This window comes from Cetorhinus maximus, chromosome 6 (assembly GCF_964194155.1).
Source record: "Cetorhinus maximus chromosome 6, sCetMax3.hap1.1, whole genome shotgun sequence".
Lineage (NCBI taxonomy): Eukaryota > Metazoa > Chordata > Chondrichthyes > Lamniformes > Cetorhinidae > Cetorhinus > Cetorhinus maximus.
Window position 1 is genome coordinate 31041486 of NC_135884.1, and position 26446 is coordinate 31067931.

General features: G+C 44.0%; 1 protein-coding gene across 1 annotated transcript in view; it reads left to right on the forward strand.

Annotated features, from left to right (window-relative positions):
- Positions 1 to 26446, forward strand: part of cacna2d3a (calcium channel, voltage-dependent, alpha 2/delta subunit 3a) — a 1007885-nt gene that overhangs the window by 311805 nt on the left and 669634 nt on the right. Inside the window, exon 4 of the mRNA XM_078543510.1 lies at positions 20248 to 20307. Within this exon, the coding sequence (XP_078399636.1) occupies positions 20248 to 20307 (60 nt within the window). The remainder of the gene's footprint in view (positions 1 to 20247; positions 20308 to 26446) is intronic.

The window sequence follows — 26446 nt, forward strand, 5'->3', positions numbered from 1 at the left end:
CGTAGCCCCGGGACTGAGATTATTGACCTCCAACAACCACAGCCATCTTTCTTTGCGCTAGGTATGACCCCAACCAGTGGAGAGCTTTCCACTGATTCCCATTGACTCCAGTTTTGCGAGTGCTCCTTGATGCCACACTTGGTCAAATACTGCCTTGATGTCAATGGCAGTTACTCTCACCTCACCTCAGGAGTTCAGTTCTTTTGTTCATGTTTGGACCAAGGCTGAAATGAGGTCAGAGCTGAGTGGCCCTGGCGGAACCCAAACTGAGCATCAGTGAACAGGTTTTTGCTGAGTAAATGCTACTTGATAGCACCCTGTCAATGACTTCATCCATCATTTTGCTGATGATTGAGAGTAGATTGATGGGGCAGTAATTGGTCATGTTCTATTTGTCCTGCTTTTTGTGTATAGGACATACCTGGGAAATTTTCCACATAGTTGGTAGATGCCAGTGTTGTAGCTGTACTGGAGCAGCTTGGCTAGGAGTGCAGCTAGTTCTTGAGCACAGGTCTTCAATACTATTGCAGGAATGTTGTCAGGGCCCATAGCCTTTGGAATATATGGTGCCTTCAGCCATTTTTTGATATCACGTGGAGTGAATTGAATTGGCTGAAGACTGGCTTCTGTGATGCTGGGGCCCTCCGGAGGAGGCCAAGATGGAATACCGACTTGGCGTTCTGGCTGAAGATTGTTGCAAATGCTTCAGCCTTACCTTTTGCACTGATGTGCTGGGCTCCTCCATCATTGAGGATGGGGATATTTGTGGAGCCTCCTCCTCAAGTGAGTTGCTAAATCACCCACCACCATTCATGACTGGATGTGGGAGGATTCAGAGCTTAGATCTGATCCGTTGGTTGTGGGATCACTTAGCTCTGTCTAAGGCATGCTGCTTCTACCGTTTGGCATGCAAGTAGTCCTGCGCTATAATTTCACCAGGTTGACACCTCATTTTTAGGTATGCCTGGTGCTGCTCCTGGCATGCTCTCCTGTTCTCTTCATTGAACCAGGTTGATACCAGGTAATGGTAGAGTGGGGGATATGCCGGACCGTGAGGTTACAGGTTGTTGTTGTATATGATTCTGCTGATGCTGATGGCCCACAGCACCTCATGGATGCCTGGTTCTGTTTGAAATCTATCCCATTTAGCATGGTAATAGTGCCACACAACACAATAAAAGGTATCCTCAATGTGATAATGGGACTTCTTCTCCACAAGGACTGTGCAGTGGTCACTCCTACCGATACTGTCCTGGACAGATACATCTGTGAAAGGTAGATTGGTGAGGCCAAGGTCAAGTATGTTTTTCCTTTTGTTGGTTCCCTCACCACCTGCCGCAGATACAGTCTAGCAGCTATGTCCTTTAGGACTCAGCTGGCTCAGTCAGTAGTGGTGCTACTGAGCCACTCTTGTTGATGGACATTGAAGTCTGCTATCCGGAGTACATTCTGTGCCCTTGCCACCCTCAGGGCTTCCTCCAAGTGGTGTTCAACATGGAGGAGTACTGATTCATCACCTTGGGGGATGGAGGATGGGTGGGTGTGGCCAGGGCGGGTGGGTAGGCGAGAGGCCGTAGGGGTTGAGTAAAGTATGTGGCAACCAGTAAGTGGTTTCCTTACCCATGTTTGACCTGATGCCATGAGATTTCATGGGGTCCAGAGTCGATGTTGAGGAATCCCAGGGCAACTCTCTCCCAACCGTATGCCGCTCTGTCATCATCTGGTGGGTCACACCAGGGGTGGTGATGATGGCACCTGGGACACTGTCTGTAAAGTATGATTCTGTGAGTATGTCAGGCTGTTGCTTGACTAGTCTGTGGGACATCGCTTGCAATTTTGGCACATGCCCCCAAATGTTAATGAGGACTTTGCAGAGTCGACACTCAGAAGGGAAAAAACAGTTTGGACCAGTATTCTTATTTCCCAGTTTTTACATTTTGGGCAGGGCTGGGTGTGCTATTGTCATTTCCAGTGCTTAGGTTAATACCAGATGGTCTATCTGGTTTCATTGCTTTTAGGCTTTGTAGCGGTTTGAGTAAGGGCATTAATGGGATTTGAACCTGTAACCATACAGTGTTAGCCTAGGCCTTTTGATTACTAATCCATTGACATTACAACTACACCACCCCTTCCCCTCACAAACTAAATATAGTTTTGGTTTATTTGAAGATGTTGTGCAGGATTGCTCAGCAGGTAAATTTACTATAAGGATTCAATATCTATTTTTAACAGAAAAGTACAGCTACAACTTCTTCATACCATATGCTGCTACCGAAACTGAAAGCTATTCTGAACAATGTCTGCTGGTCACATGGTTTACATCCTGGCTACTTACTCATTAGCATATTCCCTCTTGAAATGGTAGCACAACATACATCATATTTGATGTGAGCATTTAGTAACGGCAATTAAATGGTTTCACGGAAATACAGAATATGTTGCAGGTTTACAGAAGTTTCCATCCCTGGAGGTAAAATCCATATTGTGTCCTGTTTGATATAAAATTATTCTAATTGAAGTACTTGCTTTAGGTTTTGTAGTTCCACTCCATCTCGTGTAATTTGTTAAGTTATTATTTCATACATTTCTCAATAGGATTGAGAGTTATGTAATTTTCTAGGTGACAAATTTCCTATAACCTGAGGGATATTGTAAACTCTGGATGTCACCTGCTGTGATCCTCATTTCTCTGCTGCCATTTATCTATTAGAATTGGACAAGATCCATACTGCAACATATGCATTTTAGAAAGAAGGGAATATTAAAATGTTGTAATTAGTACCTTCTGACCAAATACTTTCTCCTCCAAAGCTTCTCTGATTAATTATACTAAATTATTGTAGTTATCTTCATCATAATTTGTGACGAGAGTCATCCAATTTCAGATGATAATCTTTTAGTAAACACTACAATAAAAATTATCAAAAAGCAATGTACAAATCAAAGTGCTCTAATGACAGAATCATTATATCACAATTACAAATAAACTTGTCTCAGGCCCTGTGTTGAATGAACATTTTGGTTTAGTTCTGTATGTACCTGTTTTACATGCAGTGCACAAAATTCAGTATGTTACACTCAAAATGCTGAACAAATTAGTGGTCATTTTAACCCTCCACACTTTGTCTCTGGGAATTGATGGCAATTGGGCGATAAGGCAAATAAAATTGTGACAGAGTATTTACTGTGCTGTTCCTGCTATGTTACCAATAGCTGCATTTTAACCATGAAGTTCTTTTAGCTGTATGACACCCATCAGTGAGGGATAAATGCCTAATACATTCGTGCAAATCATAGTTTGATGATACAGTTATGTGATTTTAACTAGAACTGTCTCGTGCTGAACAGTAAAATCCAACAAGATTCATCTCTCAAAGTCACTGAGGAAGTATTTAAAGGGACATGGATATGCATTTGCAATTGGATTATAGGATCTGTGTGCTTTTGTACTGTTTGCATTGGCAGGAAAGTCTCCGGCTTTCAGATCTTGCCTTTCTGGTACTTTTGCTGCCTTACTTACCCAGTAAGCTCTACCTGACTATCATGGCTGCTATTATAAAAACAGAATTACCTGGAAAAACTCAGCAGGTCTGGCAGCATCGGTGGAGAAGAAAGGAGTTGACGTTTCGAGTCCACATGACCCTTCAACAGAACTGAAGTATAGTTAGGAGAGGGGTGAAATATAAGCTGGTTTAAGGTGGGGGGAGGGGGGAGAGAAGTTGAGGGTGGGGTGATTGTAGGAACAAGCAAGCAGTGATAGGAGCAGATAATCAAAAGATGTCACAGACAAAAGGATCAAAGAGGTGTTGAAGGTGGTGATATTATCTAAGAAAAGTGCTAATTAAGAATGGATGGCAGGACACTCAAGGTACAGCTCTAGTGGGGGTGGGGTGGAAAGACTGACAAGGTATTAGTTGTAGATTTAAAAATAATGGAAATAGGTGGGAAAGGTGGGATTTTTCTTTTCCCACCTATTTCCATTATTTTTAAATCTACAACTAATACCTTGTCAGTCTTTCCACCCCACCCCTACTAGAGCTGTACCTTGAGTGTCCTGCCATCCATTCTCAATTAGCACTTTTCTTAGATAATATCACCACCTTCAACACCTCTTTGATCCTTTTGTCTGTGACATCTTTTGATTATCTGCTCCTATCACTGCTTGCTTGTCCCTACAACCACCCCACCCTCAACTTTTCTCCCCCCGCCCCCCCACCTTAAACCAGCTTATATTTCACCCCTCTTCTAACTATACTTCAGTTCTGTTGAAGGGTCATGTGGACTCAAAACGTCAACTCTTTTCTTCTCCACCGATGCTGCCAGACCTGCTGAGTTTTTCCAGGTAATTCTGTTTTTGTTTTGGATTTCCAGCATCCGCAGTAGCTTTTTGTTTTTATGGCTGCTATTATTGTCATTTGTATTAAATGAATAAACAGTTAGAGGATGAGAGGCAGCAGCAGTTAGTAACCAGAATCAGCAACAACTAGGCTTTTTGAAAGACAGCATGTGAGGGGTTGGGGGTGGGGGTGGGGGTGGTCGGGAATGCTCCTCGGAGGGCATACCCATCACACAGGGTATACAAACCAAGAGTCTGTTTCTCGGATTTTTCTGAAGTGAGGTGGATGAGAAGGCTGTGCTTCTGCGTGCAGAGTATTGCAGCTCTCTGCAGCCTCCTGGAATAGGACCTGCAGCCTGCTGGACCAGTGAGTCATGCGTTGTAAAGGTTATCACAGTTATTAACTTTGTTATCACTGATTAATGCCAGTCTGCTACGAGGAGCATCACCCATATCTTCCACTCTGCCACAGACAGCCGCATGAAGATAGTCAGTAATCCCCTGCTACCAGGGGTAACCAGTATATCACCTTCAACATTGATCTCAACAGTCAACACAAAGGAACTTGAAGATTTACAGCAGTGGCTGGTTTCCATAGCATCTAGGCATCATTAACAACACACATTTTGCTATTAAGGCACTGGAAAACCAGCCGGCAGCATTTGGAAGGGCTACCATTCTGTGAATTATCAGCTAGTCTTCAATTACAGAATCAAGATAATGCAAATTTAGGTAAGGTGCCCATTCAGCTGACACACTGACATGTGCTTTCATCCTGCAACACATAAATGTGCCCCCGCCACCCCCCAGTCCCCAACCTCATTTTCAGTCCTTGCACCAACATGGCAGGTACTAGGGGTCTCATGTCACATTTACTCATGGCACCCCACCACAACCCTATCACTCATGAACGAAACAGGCATATTCAGGTTACCCTGGCAGCAAGGGATTATTGACCATGTCCATGCAGCTTGTGTGTGGCAGACTGGAAGATATGGGTGATACTGCTACTGCGGAAATAGAGGTGTGAGGGCTCTGTGGAATATGTTCCACATTATATGCTGCATCCTGCACAACCCTACCAGACAGAAATGCCTGAATTTGGAGAAGGTGGAAGAGTAATGTGAAGGTGAGGCAGTAGCAGAATGCCACCTCGACACTTTGCAGCCAAGGATGTGAGGGTGAATAACTTGCATAGTGATTCTGCTGAACGGCCCTGAAAACTTGTCAAACGTCTCTATGCATTCATAATTCATATTACCACTCACCATTCATTATTCCCTCACCACTCCCTTAATTGTCATGAAAGAATATTGAATCCAATCAACCAACCTTTATACAAATGACATACTGACATACAGACTCAAAATCTGCTACAATAGATCATACTGCAAATTAAAACACCAAATGTGATTAAGAAAGAATTGCATGTATATAGCACCTTTCACTATCGCAGGACGTGCCACTGCTTTAGAGCCAATGAAATACTTTTGAAGTGTAGTCACTGTTGTAATATAAGAAACATGGAAGCCAATTTGCGTATAGCAAGCTCCCACAAACATTGATGTGATCATGATCAAATGATCTTATTTTTGTGATGTTGATTAAGAAATAAATATTGTTCAGGACACCGGGTATAACCACCATTCTCTTCGAAATATTGTCACAGGATCTTTTACATCCACCTGAGAGGGTAGATGGGGTTTCAGTTTAATGTCTCATCCAAAAGACAGCATTTCAAACAGTGCGGCATTTCCTCTGTACTGCATTGCAGTGTCAGCCTGAATTTTGTGCTAAAGTCCTGGAGTGGGACTTGAACGCATAACCTTCTGAGTAAGGCAACAAATTAAATTCCCAACCTACTAATTGCCTGAACTTCATTTTTCACCAAAGTGTTAACCCGTGGTGCCTTTCTTATAAGTTTTCTTCAGTCTACTACTTCTATGAGGTATTCCATGATGACATATCAACTCCAAGATACAGGTAGAAACAGCCAACTAGTGGGCAAGTTGAAGTAATTAATAGCATGGCAAGTTTACATAGGCAAAATTGATTCAAAAAGTAGATATAGGAATTTATAATAGCAAAAAGTTTGGACAAAATTGTGATTAAAAACATGGCATCAGAAAGTTGTATGGTGGAGATGGGAAGTTTCATACAAGGAAAATTTTTGATAAGGTATGAGAAACAGTTTACACTGTGTGCAAAGAGTGATCAAATCATGTGGCATGTTAATATTCTTAGACTAATGTACGAAGACAGCTTTTTGTCATGAATTTGTGGTTCCTTACTCTTTGTTAAGATACACTACTATGCGACTCCCTCTTGTACAATGGCCAATTGACCATTATTCATTATTTGTCTTGTTGTCACTGAATTATAGTCCCATGGGTAGGTGAAGGGGCATGAGTGGTAGTGCTGCATCAGAACCTTTGATCTTGTCCTCACCAGACATCCACATATGCACATTTCCAGCAGGGATCACTGTCACTGAGCAATGATCAGAAGCAGAAAATCTGACTGATTTTCCCCTCAGTAACACAGGTGATTTACAATTTATAGTAGCATTTCTCTTGCCACCCTGGCTGAGATCAGCCAGCTTAGTACCGATTGAGGACCTTCCTGACGATATTTACTCAGCTAATCTTTGGGTAAAACGTGCTAAACCATTAGGAAAATCCTATGAAATCTTTTAGGTACAGCCCAGCTATTATAAACCTAAAAAAACTCATCTTAACAATCTTGAAATCCAAAATTGGAATGTCTAAATATGGGGGAATTTTATGGCACATGAAATAAAGCGGATGGCCAGCCCATCGCCTTCCGGCCCATCCCCAACCTGTCACCCCCTACCCCATATTACAGATGGGGAGGAGTAAGGCGTCAGGCAGTCTGCCTGCCCTTAGGCCTATTGAGGCCCTTAAGTGGACAATGATTTCCCACTTTTCAGTCTGTGAGGGAAGACAGAGGCATGGCAAGCAGCCCAGCAGTTTTCACTGCTGGCAGACAGAAAGGCGGGGTACTCCTTTGATGGGTCCCCTCTCCTTATTGAGGGCACCCTCCCCCAAGATGTTACCCTGCTCCCTTTGTCCCTCCCCCCTTGTCTTTCTAACCCAAACCACCCCCTCCCCCCATCCTGTCCCCCCTTCACTGGAGTCTCCCAACAATGCCTGCCTAAAATCCCTGGACTTACCTGAAGTCCGATATCCATCTTCACTTCTTCCTGAAGACTACTTGTAGTCCCAGCAGTGGCCACCACACTGTTCTGGCGCTGCTGGGATTACTTTAGGATGGGACTTCTGTCTCAGAGGGGCAGAAGTCCCACTCTGTCCCTATAAAGTGATACCCCCAGTGTATTTTAGCGTAAGGCTGTAAGATTTTGATAATACTACTAATTTTTAGGGTTTATGTTAATTTGAAGTAACACCTATGGATTTTACCTTGACCAACTTTTTAAACGGTTCAGTTTGAATTTCTGCTAGTGGAAAAATTTACAGTTAAGGCAGTCATTTGTGAGGAACTGGTGTTAATGACTGAATGACTTTAAAGGTACCAAAAAATCTGGATTCAAGGAATTGTATTTGTTTTAATTACACTGTAATTGAGGGCTTCTTTGTCAGCTTTGAAGACATAGCCAAAAGCTACAACAGCTACAACTCAACAGCTTGAATTTAGAATGAAGCCTTATCTTTAAAATAAACCATTAGGTTTAAGTGGTTAACCAGATTTGTAGAGCAGAACATCTGTATCAGAGGAAAATCTTGCTTTCCTGACATTATAGTAGAAGTGTTAGTAACATTTGTCCTTAATGGCTTTTGTATATGTGGGACTTGGGTTATAAAATGTTGATGTGAATGTTTACGATAGGTTGTGTTAGTGACAAGAGGATGTAACATTGTTTGTAACTGATCTGTGTCTACAAGGATGTGTCATTTGTTGACAGTGGAATGTACCTTCGGTGGGGGGAGGTGGGGGGGTGGTGTGGTGCAAGGGAATAAGGGATGGACATTTGTCTTCATTCTACATGTCTCTAGTTATGGAGCTGGGGTGACACCAGATGACCCTCACCATAAACCAATGAAAGATTAATTTGGACTATTTCCAAATAAGGGAGGAGAAGTAAGGATATAAGTTGGAAAATCCAAGTCTTTGGTGGCACAGTTTTACCATGACCTCTATGGAATGATTCTTCTGAGACACAGTTCAACGTAACATTACTTCAGAGGCAGAAGAAGAAAGGCACCTCCTATGCTGGCAGCGCTCGAGGAATCCTAGGGCCTTGAGGGATAAGAACCTTCCATGTTGTCTTCACTGCTTTAGTTGAGTATATGTAACATCTTGCTTAATGAATTCAACTTGATTCATAAACACTAGTTATTTGTACCTTGTCAGTTCAGGCACAAATGAGGACCCTATTGTTAGAAATTAAGAATTTGGAACTTAGCTATTTTAAGTAAAATGGTTCTATAGCTCAAAACCCCCTGAAATTCACAAAGGGTTAAATGTGGGACTGAAGAACAATACCATAGTATGATGTAGAGAGTCACACGGTAGTGGACTCAGTAGAGTAGGGCCTAGCAGAAGCAAGCATGGAGATAGTAATTAGTTAGGGCTATACCCTGGAGAAGTATATAGCTATGTGTTGCCAATGAATACTTAATGTTCAACCACTCAAGCCTCCAGATTTCTTCATGAGACACAGAACAAACCCTTACAACATGGTGGCAGCTAATGCATGAACATAGAAGTGAAGAAGCTGGAGTAGGATCCCTGGAATTTCATGGCATGCAAAACCAAAGAAACTGAAGTCCTGACCTGACTGAAATGTGCCTGAACCGAAGACACAGCTGGAGATTGTCTAAAAAAGCTTCATTTCCCAAACACAGAGTCAAAGGACCTAGCCAGAGCAGAATTTCCAAAAAAAAAAGGCTGAAGGGCAGAAAAAGAATCCACTGTGCAGATGAAAAGCCAAACTTGATCCAATGCAGAGTCAGCGGACCTAGCCAAATCAGAAGGGTGAGCAAAATCCTCTAAAACATGTTGACCTATCTTTAAAAGTTTCAGGCTACTAATCAGGCCAAACATACTGAGTGTTTAACCAGCGCAGGTTAAACAGCTGCAATGAGTCCAAAGTCAGCGCCATACCACATGGCAGCTGAGCTCCATTGACAAGCAAAAAAGGGTTTTAAACAGAAGCTAGAGCCTAAAATCGCTTTCATATCGAGTTTTTAAGGCTTTAAAAAACCAAGTATCTGGCCCAAACATCTTGCTTGAAGATTCCTGCAGAGTTGATTGGTTTGAAGAGGCGGCCCCACGATCATTGTGGAAGCCCACCAAAGCCCGGTAGATACAGAAAGAAGCAGTGAAAGGATGGTTCTTGCAGTGGCATCTTGGAAGAGAGAAAAGGAAAAGAAAACTTAGAGTTGTACTCCCCTTTTATAGAAAATAGCTGTGGATGGTAAATTAAAACTACAAGACCAATTTGAACTCATGCAAGGGCTACACCAGACACAAAATTAGGCATCATGGAGAACACTTTTAGATTACAAAAGTACATCAGGATTCGGTAGTAAATCAGAAGAAGTCCAAGTTAATATGTTTTTATACTTATTAGGTGAAATTGCCGATGAGATAATCCTAATGCAAGGCATTGATGAATCCTCAGCCAGCTTTGATGAGATATTAAAAGCCTTTGATAAGTATTTTTAATCTTCAAGTTGTGGTGTGTGCAGAGCTTAAGAGAGATAGAACAACCCCAAGAAAGCAACAAAAGGGCAAAAGACAATGCCCAAGCAAATCACACAATGGTGGAAGACCATGTCTGCACAATGAAGTGCACATGCCAAATAGTTTAGTGAAGGAGGAAAATGCCAGACTGCATTCAGACATCCAAACATTGAAAGAGGGAATATAGATACAGGACATTCCCGTTGAAGAGTTTGAGACAATGAAAACATCACTGAACAATGGAATTTTGGAACTGAGGGAGGAAAAGGAGAAGATAAAGACTTATTGTGTACAGGAGCAACAAAAACTAGAAAACTTACAGCTCCAATTCAACAGTCAGAAAAAGAGTTCTCTACCACTTTTTCTGTTAACGCAAGTGAAGGTAGACATTCTCACAAAGGAGCAGGAAGAGTCTCAGAAACAATTAGCTGAAGTGCAATTATAGAATGTGAGCTTGAAAAATAGCACAGGGGAATTAGGCTGTGCTAAGGGGAAACTGTTCGGTGCAGAGAACCAACATTCACAGATAAAAGATGAGTTTGCTCATTAAAAACAAGACCTGATGAGAACACTAGAGTGTCACTCACAGGAAGTAGAACACTTGAAAGAGGACTTGAAACACCTAAATGATAACCTTGCAGAAGCAAGTTCAACGGAGATAGATCTTCAGTTAGAACTTGATGAACTTCAAGTATCAGAAGTCTCTATTAAGTATCATGCAAAATGCCTGCAACAGGTGGAGGAAGTGCTGATGAATCAGAACAGTTGGTTGAATGCAGATTTAACAACGAAAACAAATGAAATTCTTGAACTTCGATCCAATCTGAAGAACATGAAAGATGAGATGCGCAGTATGGAAGAGCAAACCCAGACTTTAAAAGCAGAAAAGGAAAATTCTAGGAAACAGATTGAGGATCTAATGAGTGAATTGAATGAGCCTAAGGAGCAGTCAGTGACCATGGAAGAAAGATTCCGAAAGGAACTGAATTCCTAGATGAAGTTGCTAAGCTTGTATAAGGATTTTGCAGATAACTCTGAAACAAAGACATCTGAACTCACCAGTGTAGTTGCTGAGCTGAATGAGAAGATTCATAAGCTTGAAAATGAATTGGAAAATAAGTGAGTAAACAAATATTTGGGCGAAATTGTGAAACAAGTGGAAATGAAGGCTCCATTTTTGAAACCTCAGCTTCCAGCAAGATCATGATGGACCCCACGGAAAAAGAAAACCCAAGTCCACCCTATGAATGAACAGAGTGTACATTTCCTCCAGGAGGAACGGGACAAACCTATGGAGTCCAAACAAAGCAGATGGGTTGTCAATAAGGAGAAATTCAACTCCAAGGAGTGCAAAAAATGAATCAAATGGAGACAACCCAGTTCCTTAAATATGGAATGCTACGATTCAAACTCCAAACTAACAAAGCTTGCCCAAAACAACTGAGCCTACCACTCCTCCAAATGTGACCAGAACAAGATCTGGAAATATTGTGGAGCCTCCAAACCATCTGAATTTAAAAAACCAGATACTTGAGGTAGAGGAGAAGGGGTAGCATGGAAAGATTGTATTGTAAATATGTCTGGGTAAAGATTTACAGGGAGGTGTTCTGCATAGCAAGGGTTAATGTGGGACTGGAGAACAGTACTGTCCACAGTATGATATAGAGATCATAGGATAGTGGACTGAGTACAGTAGATACTAGCAGAAGCCAGCATGTTAGGCTATACCCTGAAGATGTACATAGATATGTGTTACCAATAAATGCTTAATGTTAAACCACACAAGCCTCCCGACTTCTTCATGAGACTCAGAACAAACCCTTACAACATGCCTTATTGCTGTGGGGCAGCCAGATTTCATGTTGACGTGGTGCTGACCAGCTTTTAGTTGGTGGGTTGGAGAATCCATCCCCCCATAAAATCCACCCCATGGTTGCAGTTTTTTGAAAGTTGTGTTTATTTTGGAACTGTTTAAATTTGAATTTGTTTTGGCACAATCATTAAGAAAAATGCTTTGATCTCAAGAAAATAGCATATTTTCATTCTGAATTAAATTAAATGGAGATTTGCAGATGCTTATGAACAGCTACATTTACACTGTGGCCCTGGTCTTCTGGCTTCTGGATCATCAGAGACCTGATGTGGCCTGGAGGATGTGCTACAGAACCCCTTGGAAGTCCCAAAGCACTGATTCTGTGGGAGTTGCCTGGGAAGTTCGAACTTCGATGGACAATTTCCCTGCTCCATGGGACCCTCCCCAAAAGTCTCCAATACTGAGTTTGGGTTGGAGACTTTGGACAATTCCGATGTACTTACCTGGACAGTTACTCAGGAAATATTAGACAGAAAAATCCTGGTTTAACTCCTGGGTAACTATACAAATGACCCCCGTATCACTCACACTGACCCACCGACTCCTCACTGACCCGACCTAACAAGCCCCCATCAACCATCTCACTCCCCGACCCAATCCCAGCACCCAACTTCCCCCTGATTCCATCTCCAACCTGCCCTGACTAGTCCCTATTACCTGACAACCCCTCCTGGCCTGACCCAACTAACCTGTGACCCACCTACCCACTCACCCACTGCAAATATAAGGCACAATTTTACCACCAGGCCATCTGTCTCGACGCCAGGCCCAAATACGAGTCCTGAGCTGGCAGGCAGATAGCGGGGCCATCACCCCATTAAGGATGGCAACCTGCCTCTCTGAGCTGCCAGCCCAATCAGAGGGCAAAAAGCTTGGCAGTGCCACCAACAGAAGCGCCCACTGCTGAGGGGGCAGGGAGAAGGAGAAGGCATCTCCATGTTGAAGCACCCTCAAACAGCTGGTGAGAATTTATTTTTAATGGTAGGGCCAAGCAGGCAAGCCCCAGTGATCAAAGGGGTGAACCTTTCAGTGGCGGCATTGCAGTAGCAGGGACGGCTATTGCAATGGTCGGCGGTGGGGGGGGGCTTTCTTTGGGCCATCGAGCATCGTTGAAGGATGGCGGCCACCCCCCAGCCTGGGAAGCCACTGGGAGTTCACCTCAATTTACTTGGCGGTCTCCCCATGCAGCGGGCAGCCGTTCCAACGCTAGTAAAATGTCAGTGAAGGCATAAAATGCCTTTAATGGGTCAGTTAATTACTTTAATTGGCCCTCCCCTTCCAATTGGCAGGCAGCCAAGCCACTGCCGTTCCCACGTCTCAGGCTATCCCGTGGCAGCAGAAAGACGTTGAGCTTTTTGCCTGCTGCATTCTGCCACCATTTTACCAGCCCCTCCCTGTCTGTCTCCAGAGAGCTGGTAAAATCCCTATCAATGCTTCAGCCTAAACTGATCAGGAGAGAATCCAGGTAGGAATAATCTATGTAGGAGCCAATTTGCAGCCTGTTAGCTGAGAAAAAAATAGCATCAAAGTCCAGTCTTTATTTGAGATGCTACAGCAGGAGAATTCAAGGGCATTGGAGATCATTCTGCTTCAGGGAGGCATCTGTTTAACAGGATCAAAACATTTGATTCAAAGCAATTCCTTGTGAGAACTTTTCAACATTGCAGTAGGGAGTAAGGTGGAAAGTGGGTAAAGTGGGCATGTGGGTAGGGTGGTAGGTAGGTGAGGTAGGTAGATGGGTGAGGTGAGGTGATGTGGGTTGGGTGACAGGTGGGTGAGGTGAGGTGAGATTTGAATTTCTGATGGACATTTTCCCTGCTCTCCATGACCCTCTGAAAACGCCGAGTTAGAGTCAGAGAATTCGGACAGTACCAACATACTCACCTGGATAGTAGGCCAGGAAATGTTAGACAGAAAAATTCTAGTCTAATTCCTGGGTAACTATACAACTGACACCCCTAACGCTCACAATGCTGCCACTGAAAGGTTCACCCCTCTGATCGCTGGGGCTTGCCTGTTTGGCCCTCGCATATTAAAAATAAATTCTCACCAGCTGTTTGAGGGTGCTTCAACATGGAGATGCCTTCTCCTTCTCCCTGCCCCCTCAGCAGTGGGCACTTCTGTTGGTGGCACTGCCAAGCTTTTCGCCCTCTGATTGGGCTGGCAGCTCAGAGAGGCAAGTTGCCATCCTTAATGGGCTGGTGGGCCCGCTATCTGCCTGCCAGGCTCAGGACTCGCATTTGGGCCTGGCGTTGAGACAGACAGCCTGGTGGTAAAATTGTGCCGTATACTTACAGTTTAAAGCACGGATCATTACACTCTTTAACTTTTGTAAAAAATGGTCCAAACAGCAAAGCCCACTGAGTTCTTGTTACTGATCGGCAAAGTTGTCCAGCCAAGTGTTGCTGAAAGCATCATGTCCCAGCCCGAGTTTAAGTTACCTGACTCACAGAACACAAACCAGTTAGACCGGACAGCTAGCCTCTCTTTCTCACTTGTAGGAGTTCTTAAATTACACCTCGTTACTTCATTCTAATTGTGTTTTATTAATTACTCTGTACTCTGCTGCCGCCAGCATTTTAATTAAAACTGTTCTTTGCTGTTAGTCTTTCAAAAACAAGAAGTCAGTAGAACGTAAAATTGGGTGATGATAAAGCGGGCAACCAATCTGATCCTGTCAGGTTGCCGCCAGGTTAGTTAGTTTAAAATTAGCTCCAGCATATACTTAGGGCGGAATTGTCCCAGATTTGCACTAATTACGGTAGCGGGCTTGAAAAAAGACGTTATATTTGCCAGCCGCAAAGGTGGATTTTCACGCCATATCATCCCCTTCTCGCCTCATAAATTATGCAGTCACGGGAAACACACGGGACTACTGGAGGCCGGCCTCTAATTTGCCCGCCACGCTGTTACCTCACCGCTTCCTCACTCTGGGCGCCATATTTAAACTGCAGCCACGCGCCCAGTTCTCAATGCTTGTAGCCCAGAGCTGCTCCACTGAAGACCTGGCCCCAAAAGCCATGAAGAGTGCAGCCCCTCCGATTCAATGACGCATCCCTGGGATGCCTTTTGGACATTATGGAGGCCCATGCTGCACACAAGAGGTCGGCCATCCAGTGCAGAAAAAGGATGAATGATCTCATCCATGCCACCAGGGTAAGTCAATCATCTCATCGCTCTCAACTCACACATTCACAAGCCCATTACGCATTCACTGGCATATCACCACCAGCCCAAGGGACATCACCACGCACTCTCTCACTCACACCCTCACATCTCTATCTGGCTTCATCTCCTCATCCCATCCATGGCTCCACTGAGCACACATGCACACCTGGCATCCTTCTCATTTGGCCTGGCGTGTGCCATGCTCACACTCCCTCCATCTGACTTTGTGCAGGAAAAGATCGCGCACAATCAACAGGAGTGGTCCCAGAATTGGGGTGGAGTGTTGGACATCAAGGTCCTCACTCCATTTGAGAGTCGCGCATTGGAGCTGGCCGGAGAGGACATGAACCATTCCTGCGGTGATGGTAAGGTCAACGGCAAGCTTCCACATGAGGATCCTGGACCACACCATCCCTCTGTCAACACTACTCTGAGTCCACTGTTCTGTGTGTAACACGGCTGCAAAGCACTAATAATCTCCACTTCCTCTCCTAGCCACATCCGCCACGTCGCCCTCAGGCAGCCTTGACCCTGACCCTAGCAGCAAGAGCACCTCAGATGAGGACCCTGAGGGCGGCATCATTGAAGACCCTTGATGGCGCTCACCCACACCCTCCATCGGTACAGCGACACACACCTCGGTGGGATCTAGATGTGGAGCAGCCTCGGGATCACAATTTGGTGAGCACAGCACACAATCTGTTCCATGGCAGGTGAAGGCAGGGACATCCGAGGTCACTGGCACTCGGAGGACTGCTAGAGGCAAGAAATCTGCTGAGTCCGAGTCAGATGATGAGCCTTTGGACTCGGTCCTCAATCAGTTGTTGGAGCTGCAAAGACAACCTCGGGAACATCAGGAAGGGATGCCTGGCGCACTCCTCAGATTGCAAGGGACGATGGAGGAGTCTGTCTGCCTTCAGCCTGAGGTAATAGCGCCAGCATTCCGACGCACAGAGGTCAATTCTGGCAAAATGGCGGCTGCCATGGAGACCTTGGTCCAGGACATCAGTCCTGCACTGCTGCATGGGCTGAACTCCATCGCTGATGTCATAATTGGCCTCCAACAGTGTCAAAGTGAGAGGGGTGTGGGGCAGGCCGATCTCACTCCTGCTTCCCCTTCTCCTCAAGGAGTCAGCTGGGGCCGTCGGACACCCATAGGGAAGAGGATCAGTAGCTCGACATCCTGGGCCATCCACTCCGGTGACTCCAGGAATGCCCAGTTAATACAAATCCCCTCCTCCTGTGACCCCATTATCTCCAGCTCCACAGGTCAAGGAGGGTTCATATGGTCCAGAGCAGAATACCCAAAGCAGGCCGGGGCCCTCTGGGTCTCAGCCCTCCAGAGGACACCTGCCAATGTCATCACAGGCAGGCTGTCTCCACCTCCACTGTGGATGTCGGGAGAGCACCAAGATGTAGCAGCAGGGTTAGGAAGGTTAAGAAGATGTAGTTGCACTGCATGGGCACAGATATTAGTCATTTGTACATAATATTCACTATTGTAAATAAACTCCCAAGAATATCTCCTTGCCTATGGCTCCTTGTTCTGATGAGTAGTGTTCATGTCACTCAGATGTGAAACCTTGGTTCCTGCACAAGATAAAGGCAAGTGTCTCAGTCCAGGGCCGCTTCCCTGTGCAGTGTGTAACCTTCAGACCAAAGTGATGGTCCGGCTTAACACTCACTAGACACATCAGTGATGCCTGCCCCTTGATGGTGCTTGTCATTGCTGCCAGAATGTCGTGGGCAGGCATCACAGAGTTCCGTCATTCTCTGTGTGCTCTCAGCACCTTTCAGATGGGGCTGGTTCCCCATCTTTTCAGCATCTGTGTCCGGTAACGGTGTGGTCCTGAAGAGGACAGGTGCTGAACACAGCCAAAGGATCAGGTGCACTTAAAGTTTCACGGCTATGTCACCATGATATGGCCCTGATCACAGAGCACAGGTGAACTGCCCTCAGCCACACAGGAGTCAGACGTTCACAGGGACAATGTGAAGATCTATGGACTGTCCTCACTGCATGTCATCATCCTCCTCCTGGAATATTGCGACTGTTAGGGCCTCTGCTGCGTCTCCATGACATGAGCCTGAGCACTGAGGGTATGTGCGTTGCCATCAGCCACACAGGAGTCAAACATTCACAGATGCAATGTGGGGGTGTCAGGACTGTCCTCACTGCATCTTGTCATCATCCTCCACGAATCTTGCGGCTATTAGGGCCTCATGAACACTCCTGCCTCACCTGGCCAGTGCAATGGCCTCATCGCCGGCATTCTCACCTTCGGGGACCTCATCACCCTCCTCAGCCAGGTCTAACCACCCCCCCGCCACCGTTGCAGCACCAAGTTGTGTAGCACGCAGCAAGCTACGATGATGTGTGACACCCTCTGGGACCTGTCAAGGCACTGGAACCTCATTTTCAATATGCCTATCCTTTGCTCCACCAGGGTCTGGGTTGTGGCATAAGCCTCATTATACCGTCGCTCTGCTGCGGTCAGAGGCCACCACATGGTGTCCTCTGTGGGTAGCCCTTGTCCCCAAGGAGCCAACCCTGCAGCTTTGGTGGACCCTGGAAGATGTAAGGGATCTGAGACCTACTAAGGATGAAGGGGTCGTGGACGCTCCATGGGAATCGTGTGCAGACCTGTAGAATGCATTTGTGATGGTCGCAGACCAGCTGAACATTCAGCGAGTGGAAGCCCTTGAGGTTGACGTAGTTGACTGCTTGTTGCCACGGAGATCTAAGCACCACATGAGGGCAGTCAATGAGACCCTGCACCTGTGGAGAACCTGAGATCTCCACAAATCCCAACACTCTTGCTCCATGGCTTTCCTGATTCCGGTCAAAATGCACAGAGTTCTGTGCCTTTGCGAAGATGGCATCCGTGACCTCCTGGATGCATTTGTGGGTAGGGACTTGTGAGATCCCACACAGGTCACCTGTTGAGCCCTGGAAGGAACTACTGGCGTAAATATTGAGCGCCGCAATCACTTTCATGGCCACTGGCAGTGGATGCTCTCCAAGTCCCCATGGAACCCAATCCTACAGCAGGTGGCATATGTGACCGACCAGTTCCCTGGACATGCGCAGTCTTTGGCGACACTGGTTCTCAGTCACCTGCAGGAATGACAAACATCATCTATAGACCCTGGGTCTAACGAGGCGCCTATGAACAATGGCTCACTGTGGATCTTCAGCGGCATGCGCAGGAGGCACTTCCGCACCCTCATCTCGAGGGTGGTGCTCTTCCATTGGCGAGCCAGGTGCCTCCATTGCATTCTTCCTCCTCTTCTTCCCTGCTCTCTGTAAGCCATGAGGCATACTGCTAAATCACCAAGCTCCATGATCCTGATGTTCTCACAAAGAGAAGCGTGGGTTAGCATCGGTGTCCTAAGGACCTATCTTGGTTAAGTCTCAAGGTCCCTTCATGCAGCCTCTTCATGGCTGTCTGAAACCCCACCCACCTCCACCCCACTTCACTTGCCCAATTGGCAACAGCCTTGCCCACTGGATTACATGCTGTGCTCTCAGCTCAGGAGCAGGCATTTTCCTAACCCACACTGCAAGGCTGCACTGTTAGCTTGAACCATGGGGGACACTGGTCCAAACCTTAATAAAGACATTGCAAGAGGCTGTGAGCAACTCCACCAGTGACTGCGCCATGGCCACCTTTCGCAAGGGGATTCGACAACTTGCCCTGCTGGCCAATTGTTCTGCTGCCCCCTAAAATGCACATTAATTTGCAGTCTGTGCTCGAGGGGTGAAATGTTCTGGAGGACGTTTGGTGGCATTTTCATGCTTTTGCGTTGCTGGCGTGGGCAGAAATGCTTCAGAGGCCCGACTGCAAGCATGTCAATGGAACAGCTGCTGAACGGTCTCAGCTGAGGAAGAATGCTCACTTTTGATAAGCTTTTCCAAGTGCGTGGCCATTTCCCTCACCCTCCATCCCCCTACTCCAGCCCCCCTTCCCCCGCCTCCTCAGCATGTGCTTGTGTACTTTCTTCAGTCTGTGCTGCCTTGCACCACTCCACCCCTCCCGCCTCCAGCCCTACCTGCACTGGAGCCCTTACACTTCTGGCAGACGTGTTTGTCATGGGTCGCCTTGGCGTCCAAAACTTTCCACATCTCACAGCTGCAACGTAACACCTATCCCGCAATTCTAACTTATATTATTTAGTTAATTTACTTTAATTACTTTCTTCCTATGTATGCTGCAATTTACTGTGTAAATACATAAATGTGTTGATGATAATTTGTTTCTTTTTCTCTTATCAAGTGATCTCCCCTTAAAAAAAACACCATGATCTGTGATTTAGTTTAACTATAGTTCTTTTTGCCTTTGTGGTCAATTAACATGCCAGTGGTAAATGAAAAGAAAGAAACATTTGCATTTTTACAGTGCCTTTCAAGACCAGCAGATGTCTCAAAGCACTTTATAGCCAATGAAATGTTGTCACTTGTCATTTAGGAAATATGGCAACCAATTTATGCACAGCAAGCTCACGCAAACAGCTATGTGATAATGATCAGATAATCTGTTTTTTGTGATGCTGATTGGGGGATAGATAGTGGGCAGGACATAGGGGATAACCGTCCTGCTCTTCTTCAAAATAGTGTCATAGGATCTTTTATTTTCACCTGAGCGGACAGAGCCTTGGTTTAACATTTAATTCAAAAGATGGTTAGAAGCATGTTTGCTGAAATTATTAAATTATAAAATTATATACATATATATTGATATTCAGTGTGCATGTAAACATTGATCTATATGTGATTCTCTGTGCCTGATTTTCATCCCTCCTCCATTAGGCAGGAATGGTTGGTAGCACAATGGTAGCAGACCCACTGATGTCCAAGTCACTGTCATTTTGATGGGGGGCCTCGAAATGGACAACTCAGGCACCTGTCAGCAACAGGCAGGGGTTTCATTATCCTTATTTAAATCCAGTTTTACTCCCCTCACATATTTTTGTGATAAATCATTCTCGCCAGTGGTTCACTTCCTCAAAATGCTCGAGTTGCATATAAAATGCTTATGCCAGTGACTAAAGATAAATATACAACATAAAAATGTTAATATAAAATATAACAAATGTAAAATTAGTTTTTCTAACTTAGATGCATTTTGTTTCTCCTTCACAGCGTCTGGTTGAAGCTGCTGAAAATGCTCACTTGGAGCATGAATATAATTCCGATTTGGAGGTAAGTGAATTATCACGTCACAAATGTGCTAGCCAGTTTATTTTCACTAATTATTGAGTGTCATGTTTAAACAACTGCGTATATTATAGTGAAGTATTTCAGTGACTAAAATAGACACTTAACCTGTTGATCTAAAAGCAGTATTGCATCATTTTCTGCCAAATCCCTATAAATGGCTTTGTGCCGTGATATTACTTACTCTCAAGAAATGAAAACATTTCCCTTGAAACCTACCCCTACAAAATGACTGGATGTGTAACTAAATTTAAAAACAGAATTACCATAAATACTTGGTGTAAAAGTCAAATTTGAGATTTTTAAGGCCAAATGTCATGGGGTCAACTTTTACACAGGTAATGTTTTCGAGGGTCCAAGTGAAATCCAAAAAAGACCTTTGCAATGGAATAAAGTAAAAACCAACAATAGCAAAGAATTCATATTCATTATCTAACATTTATGTATATTACAGACCATATACTTCCATCTATAATAATTATCTAACATTTATTCATTTATTTACCGGTATTAATTTTCATTAGTATTTATACATTTACAGTGAAATTGAATCATTAACAACTTCAGGATTATACTTTGGTTCTGAAATTTTTCAGCTTTGATCCCTGAAAAACAGAATCCACTTTTACACAAGGTATTTGAAAAATTATATCTTTTTAGGCCAAAATTCATGGGGTCGACTTTTACATCAGATACACTTGCACACCAGTATATCTGGTCCCATTGTTATTAAGATGAACTTCCTTAATCTTTCGCTGTTATTAAGCCTGGGTTGTATCATGACAACATTTCTGTATTATATCTAATACAACTTGATTTGAGTTTGTGGATGATAGTACTTTTAACATATTGTAATTAACAATTTTGGCTACAAAATCTGTTCTCAGTCTGGGAGAATTAGTTGTTTTATGAAAAGAAGATTTATTTAGCATGGCTGCTTGTTTGCAGTAGATGCCTGTGGGAGGTGGAGGGCTCCGTTTTCCCAATAAAAGTCGTAAGATTCACGGATGTAGCAATTGTGGGTAGATGGTGTTTTTGGTTTGCTCAATGGCTACTGGATAGCTGTAGCATATACATTTGAAGGAGAATAAGATTTCAAATTATTGATGGTAGTAAATGAATAGGAAACATTTGTATACAAAGTACAAAATAATTAAGGAAGGAACATACCTTTTATTTCTCTGGGCAGAACCTAGAAAAGCCTATTTATTTTCAGATATAATTGCAGGTTAAGATACTGCATTCAAAAATTATTTTGCAGCAAAAGGCAATTTATAAAGATGTCATTATCTTGTAGAGCAATATTGTTTCCTGAAAAGCTTGTTACATTGCTTGGCACACTATCTGCTTTGTTAATAGTATGGATGCCCAGTTTACTTTAGCTAATTGGCAAAAGAACCAGAGGCGACATGAAGAAACAAATATTCACCAGGAGAATTGTTGTCATCTGGAATGCACTGCCTGAAAGGGTGGTAGAAGCAGATGCAATAATAACTTTCAAAAGGGAAATATATAAATACTTGAAAAGGAAAATTTTGCATGACTGTGGGGAAAGAGAAGGAGAATGGGACTAATTGGATAACTCTTTCAAAGAGTTACACAGGCACGATGGTGTATCATTCTATAATTCGATGATTTAACTTGTCCATCTGTACTGAAGTAATTATATCCTCATATAAAGGGAAAGATATCTGGAAGCCCACAAATAGGAGAAGAAGGAAACGGGCGCCTGGGGGCACTAGTAAGCGACTAAAAGTACTGGAGACAAAAATAAATCATTTCAGTCCAATAAGTATTAAAAACCCAAAATCAAGTGAATGAGTTGACAATGAAGTTGGGAGACAAAGCTGAAAATTTGCTCAGAAGAGCCACCCTATGGCAACAGTATGGAATTGCATTGTGACAGCAACATAGGAAAATTGAATGGAAAAATGTAGACATAGGCCAGAATTTTTAGCTCGCCGAGTGGGCATGCGCCCGACCCGAACAAGTGTAAAATGACGCGCGATGATGTTGGGCAAGCGTCCCGACATCATCGCACACTTGTGTGATATTTTGGTCGGCGGACGTGCGTGGGATTTGGCAGCACGCCCGCTGACAATTAAAAGGCCTATTAAGGCCATTAACAAACCAATTGAGTTAAATTTTTTGCTGCCCGTCCAACCTTATGTTTGGTGGGCAGGCGAAAAGGCCAGGCAGCCTTTACATTTTTTGCAAAACCTCATCCACGAGCAGGTTGAGGTTTCGATCTGTCATAAAAAAAAATGTCATACTAATTTCTAACATCTTACAGTGCTCTGTGCCTCACGGAGTTTTTCCAGCATGCACCCGCGTGATGTGCGAAGTTGCGCACTCACCCTCCTCCACCCCCGCTCACACAGGCAGCGCTAAGCACTGCCACGCGCGTTTCACACTGGGCGGGCCTTAATTGGCCCGCCAGCGCGAAATTGCAGTCCGGCCCCTATTGTGGGCAGCTGCCGCCCGCCCTCGCCAAGCCCACCCGATAAGGACAAAATTCTGCCCATAGGCATTTGTAATGGTAAATACGACACAATGTTGTGGCCAAAACAGAGACTCTTAGGAAGTGCACTTTTGTTATCATCCTAGCTCAATCTTAATCTTAGTCAAAATAATACAGACATTTATTCTAATCTATCCACGTTTCATTTATTTGCCTTGGATTGGCTGATTCTAATATGTAATTGTCTCTCAGCCTTTTTCTCCCTAAAGCTGCAGCAGACCAAGTAACCTTAGAACAAACTGAAAGCAAGCTAATTTAAACATGGGAAAATTTAAACCTTCTAAGCACTGATTTTTGCAGTTAGAGTAATGTATGCCTGCTACCTGTACTTGTGTGTCTTGCTTATAAATGCAAAGCAATCTTAAGAGGTGAGTTGCAGCTCCTTGTCTCAAAGAAAATTACAGTTATGCCATCTCCAACTTGTTAACTCACCTGCCAAATAACCTCAGTGATCTGATTTGTAACGTGACCTGTAATTGATCCCACCTTTCATTTTATGAAAACAGAGCCTCTCAGCAACATACACCTACATTCTGTTTTACATGATGTAATGTTATCTGTTTTGTCTGCAAATAACTTTTGCGTAACCGCATCTGAACCGATGTAGAATTGCTGTAATTAATAATGAAACTATACAGAGAAGCCAACAATATGAATCCAGAAGTAGGACAACAGTGTTCTTATGTGGAGTTGTTTTATGACTGATGATGATAATAAATGTTGTAATGATAGAATCATAGAATGGTTACAGCACAGAAGGAGGCCCTTCAGCCCTTGCTATCCACGCCGGCTCATTACAAGATCAATGTAGTCAGTCCAACTCACCTGCCCTTTTCCCTTAGCCCTGCAACTTGTTTCCCTTCAGATAATTAGCCAATTCCCCTCTGAAAACCTGATTGAATCTGCCTCCATTATCCTCGCAGGCAGTACATTCCAGACCCTAACAAACTTTTTTTTATTCATTATTTGGATATGAATGTCACTGGCAAGGCCAGCATTATCTTTGTAGAGCGCTTGTTATTTATGTACTTTTTAATAACATGTTTAACCATGTTTTTTTCCATTTGATAAATTGTGATGAAATGACAATGCAATATCAGTAGATTTTTAAAAATTCATTCATGGAATGTGGGCTTCGCTGGCTGGGCCAGCATTTATTGCCCATCCCTAATTGCCCTTGAGAAGGTGGTGGTGAGCTGCCTTCTTGAACCGCTGCAGTCCATGTGGTGTAGGTACATCCACAGTGCTGTTAGGAAGGGAGTTCCAGGATTTTGACCCAGCGACAGTGAAGGAATGGTGATATATTTCAAAGTCACGATACTGAGTGACTTGGAGGGGAACTTCCAGGTGGTGGTGTTCCCATCTATCTACTGCCTTTGTCCTTCTAAATGCTAGTGGTTGTGGGTGTGGAAGGTGCTGTCGAAGGAGCCTTGGTGAATTCCTGCAGTGCATCTTGTAGATGGTATACACTGCTGCTACTGTGCGTCGGTGGAGGAGGGAGTGAATGTTTGTGTATGTGGTACCAATCAAGCAGGCTTCCTTGTCCTGGATGGTGTCAAGCTTGATGAGTGTTGTGGGAGCTGCACTCATCCAGGCAAGTGGAGAGTATTCAATCACACTCCTGTAGATGGTGGACAAATACTGAGCTGCTCAAATCCCAAAGGGAAACTTGAAACAACTGCCACAACTGTTTTGCAATTTGTATAAATTTTGAGATGCATGCCTTGAATTCTGTAGTAATAAGACCACCAAGTCTTATAGGTTTCTTACAAAACTAAATTAAACCTTTATTAATAGAAGAAATTATTTTAAATACGTACATAGATCTACAAATTACTACTATAATAACTTCTAAATCCCCTAGTTAATCTAACTCCCAGTTACACTTCCATGAAGGCAACAGTAAGACACATAGGTTTTAAAAGACCCAGGCAAAGAAACATGATACCCTGAGCAATCCAATTCAAAGTGAATTTTCTTAACTTCAGTTCTTTGTAGACAGCAGCTTGAGGCGATTATGCTGAAGCCTTTTCACACTTGTTAACATGCCTGCCCCTATACACAGCCTTCGCTCCTTTATACATATTTTCCCCTTTGAAAGCAATTTCCCATTGTTTCACTATATCTTTGGACTTTACGTCTCTGATAATAAAAATCTCTTATAGTACTAATTTTACCAGTAATCTTTGGGGAAAATAAACACACTGGGTATGATTTTCCCCCCATCGGGAAGGTTGTGCGAGGGCGGGGGTGGGCGGGCATGGACCCGATCAACGCCCCCGATTGGATCCACGTTGCCATTTTACGTGGGTAGGCCAAGTAAGGCCCACCCAGCATGAAGCATGCCTGGAAGCGCTGTGCGCTCCCTGTGCGGGTAGGGTGAGGGGGTTTCCCTGAGTTGGGAGTGTGCTCAGAGCACAGAAATCTCTCTGAGGCACAGAGGTGCCTCAGGCACATTAGTTTTAAGTTCTAACAGTTCACTAAAGTGTTGAAAAATTTTTTATGACATGGCCTCTCATGTGAAACTCTCACATGAGCTAGGATATCTGCATTAATTTCAATTAAAACTTTTGAGAAAATTTAAAATCATTCATGAAACCTCATTCCGCCCGTGGATGAGGTTCCATGAAAAATGCGAAGGCCGCCTGGGCTCTTCGCCTACCCGCCAACCTTTAGGTTGGATGGACAGCTCTGTTAATTATTTTAATTGTTAGTTAAATGGCCTTAATAGGCCTTTGACAGTTCAGGGGGCGCACAACCAAGTCACCCCGCGTCATTTTATGCTTCGGCGAGCATGCCCCACCCCCGCTTACCGAGCCGAAGATTCTCCCCACTGTTTCTGAACTTGGCTAGGTGAGACATTTCACCCCTCCTCTAAAAACATTCCAGTCTGGTTTATTTAAAAAATGCAAATGTTTCCTTTACACCCATACCTACTTAACACTTCAAACTTAGTTTGTCTTCTAATACATCAAAGCCTTCAGACCAGCTGCCTTTAATTCAATTAAATCGCTCGCACACACACAGACACACACACACAGACACACACACAGACAGACACACACACACAGACAGACACGCACACACAGACAGACACACAGACACACACAGACATAGACACAGACAGACATAGACACAGACCCCACTTTTACTCCACTTTACAATAAATTCCAATAACATTATAACAATTATTATATCTTCCTGTTATCCTGCATAAAGACAATTGGACATACTGTGAACAGGACGGATGCCAAAGCAGATGATATGCATACCTGCCTTCTGTATGTGCTGAATGGACCTATGTAAGGTCTGAGGATGCGGCTTGTGCAGGATGTGACAAGAGATGAAGATGTAAAATGTGTGTGAGAGATTCAGTGATGGTGTCTCTTGTGTCATAGAGTCAGAGTCACAGAGGTCTACAGCCCATTGAGCCTTCGGACCATCGAGTCTGTGCCGGTCAAACAAGCACTTAACTATTTTAATCCCATTTTCCAGCACTAACCCCATAGCCTTGTATGCCATTGCATCACAAGTGCACATCCAAATATTTCTTAAATGTTATGAGAGTTTCTGCCTCTACCACCCTTTCAGGCAGTGAGTTCC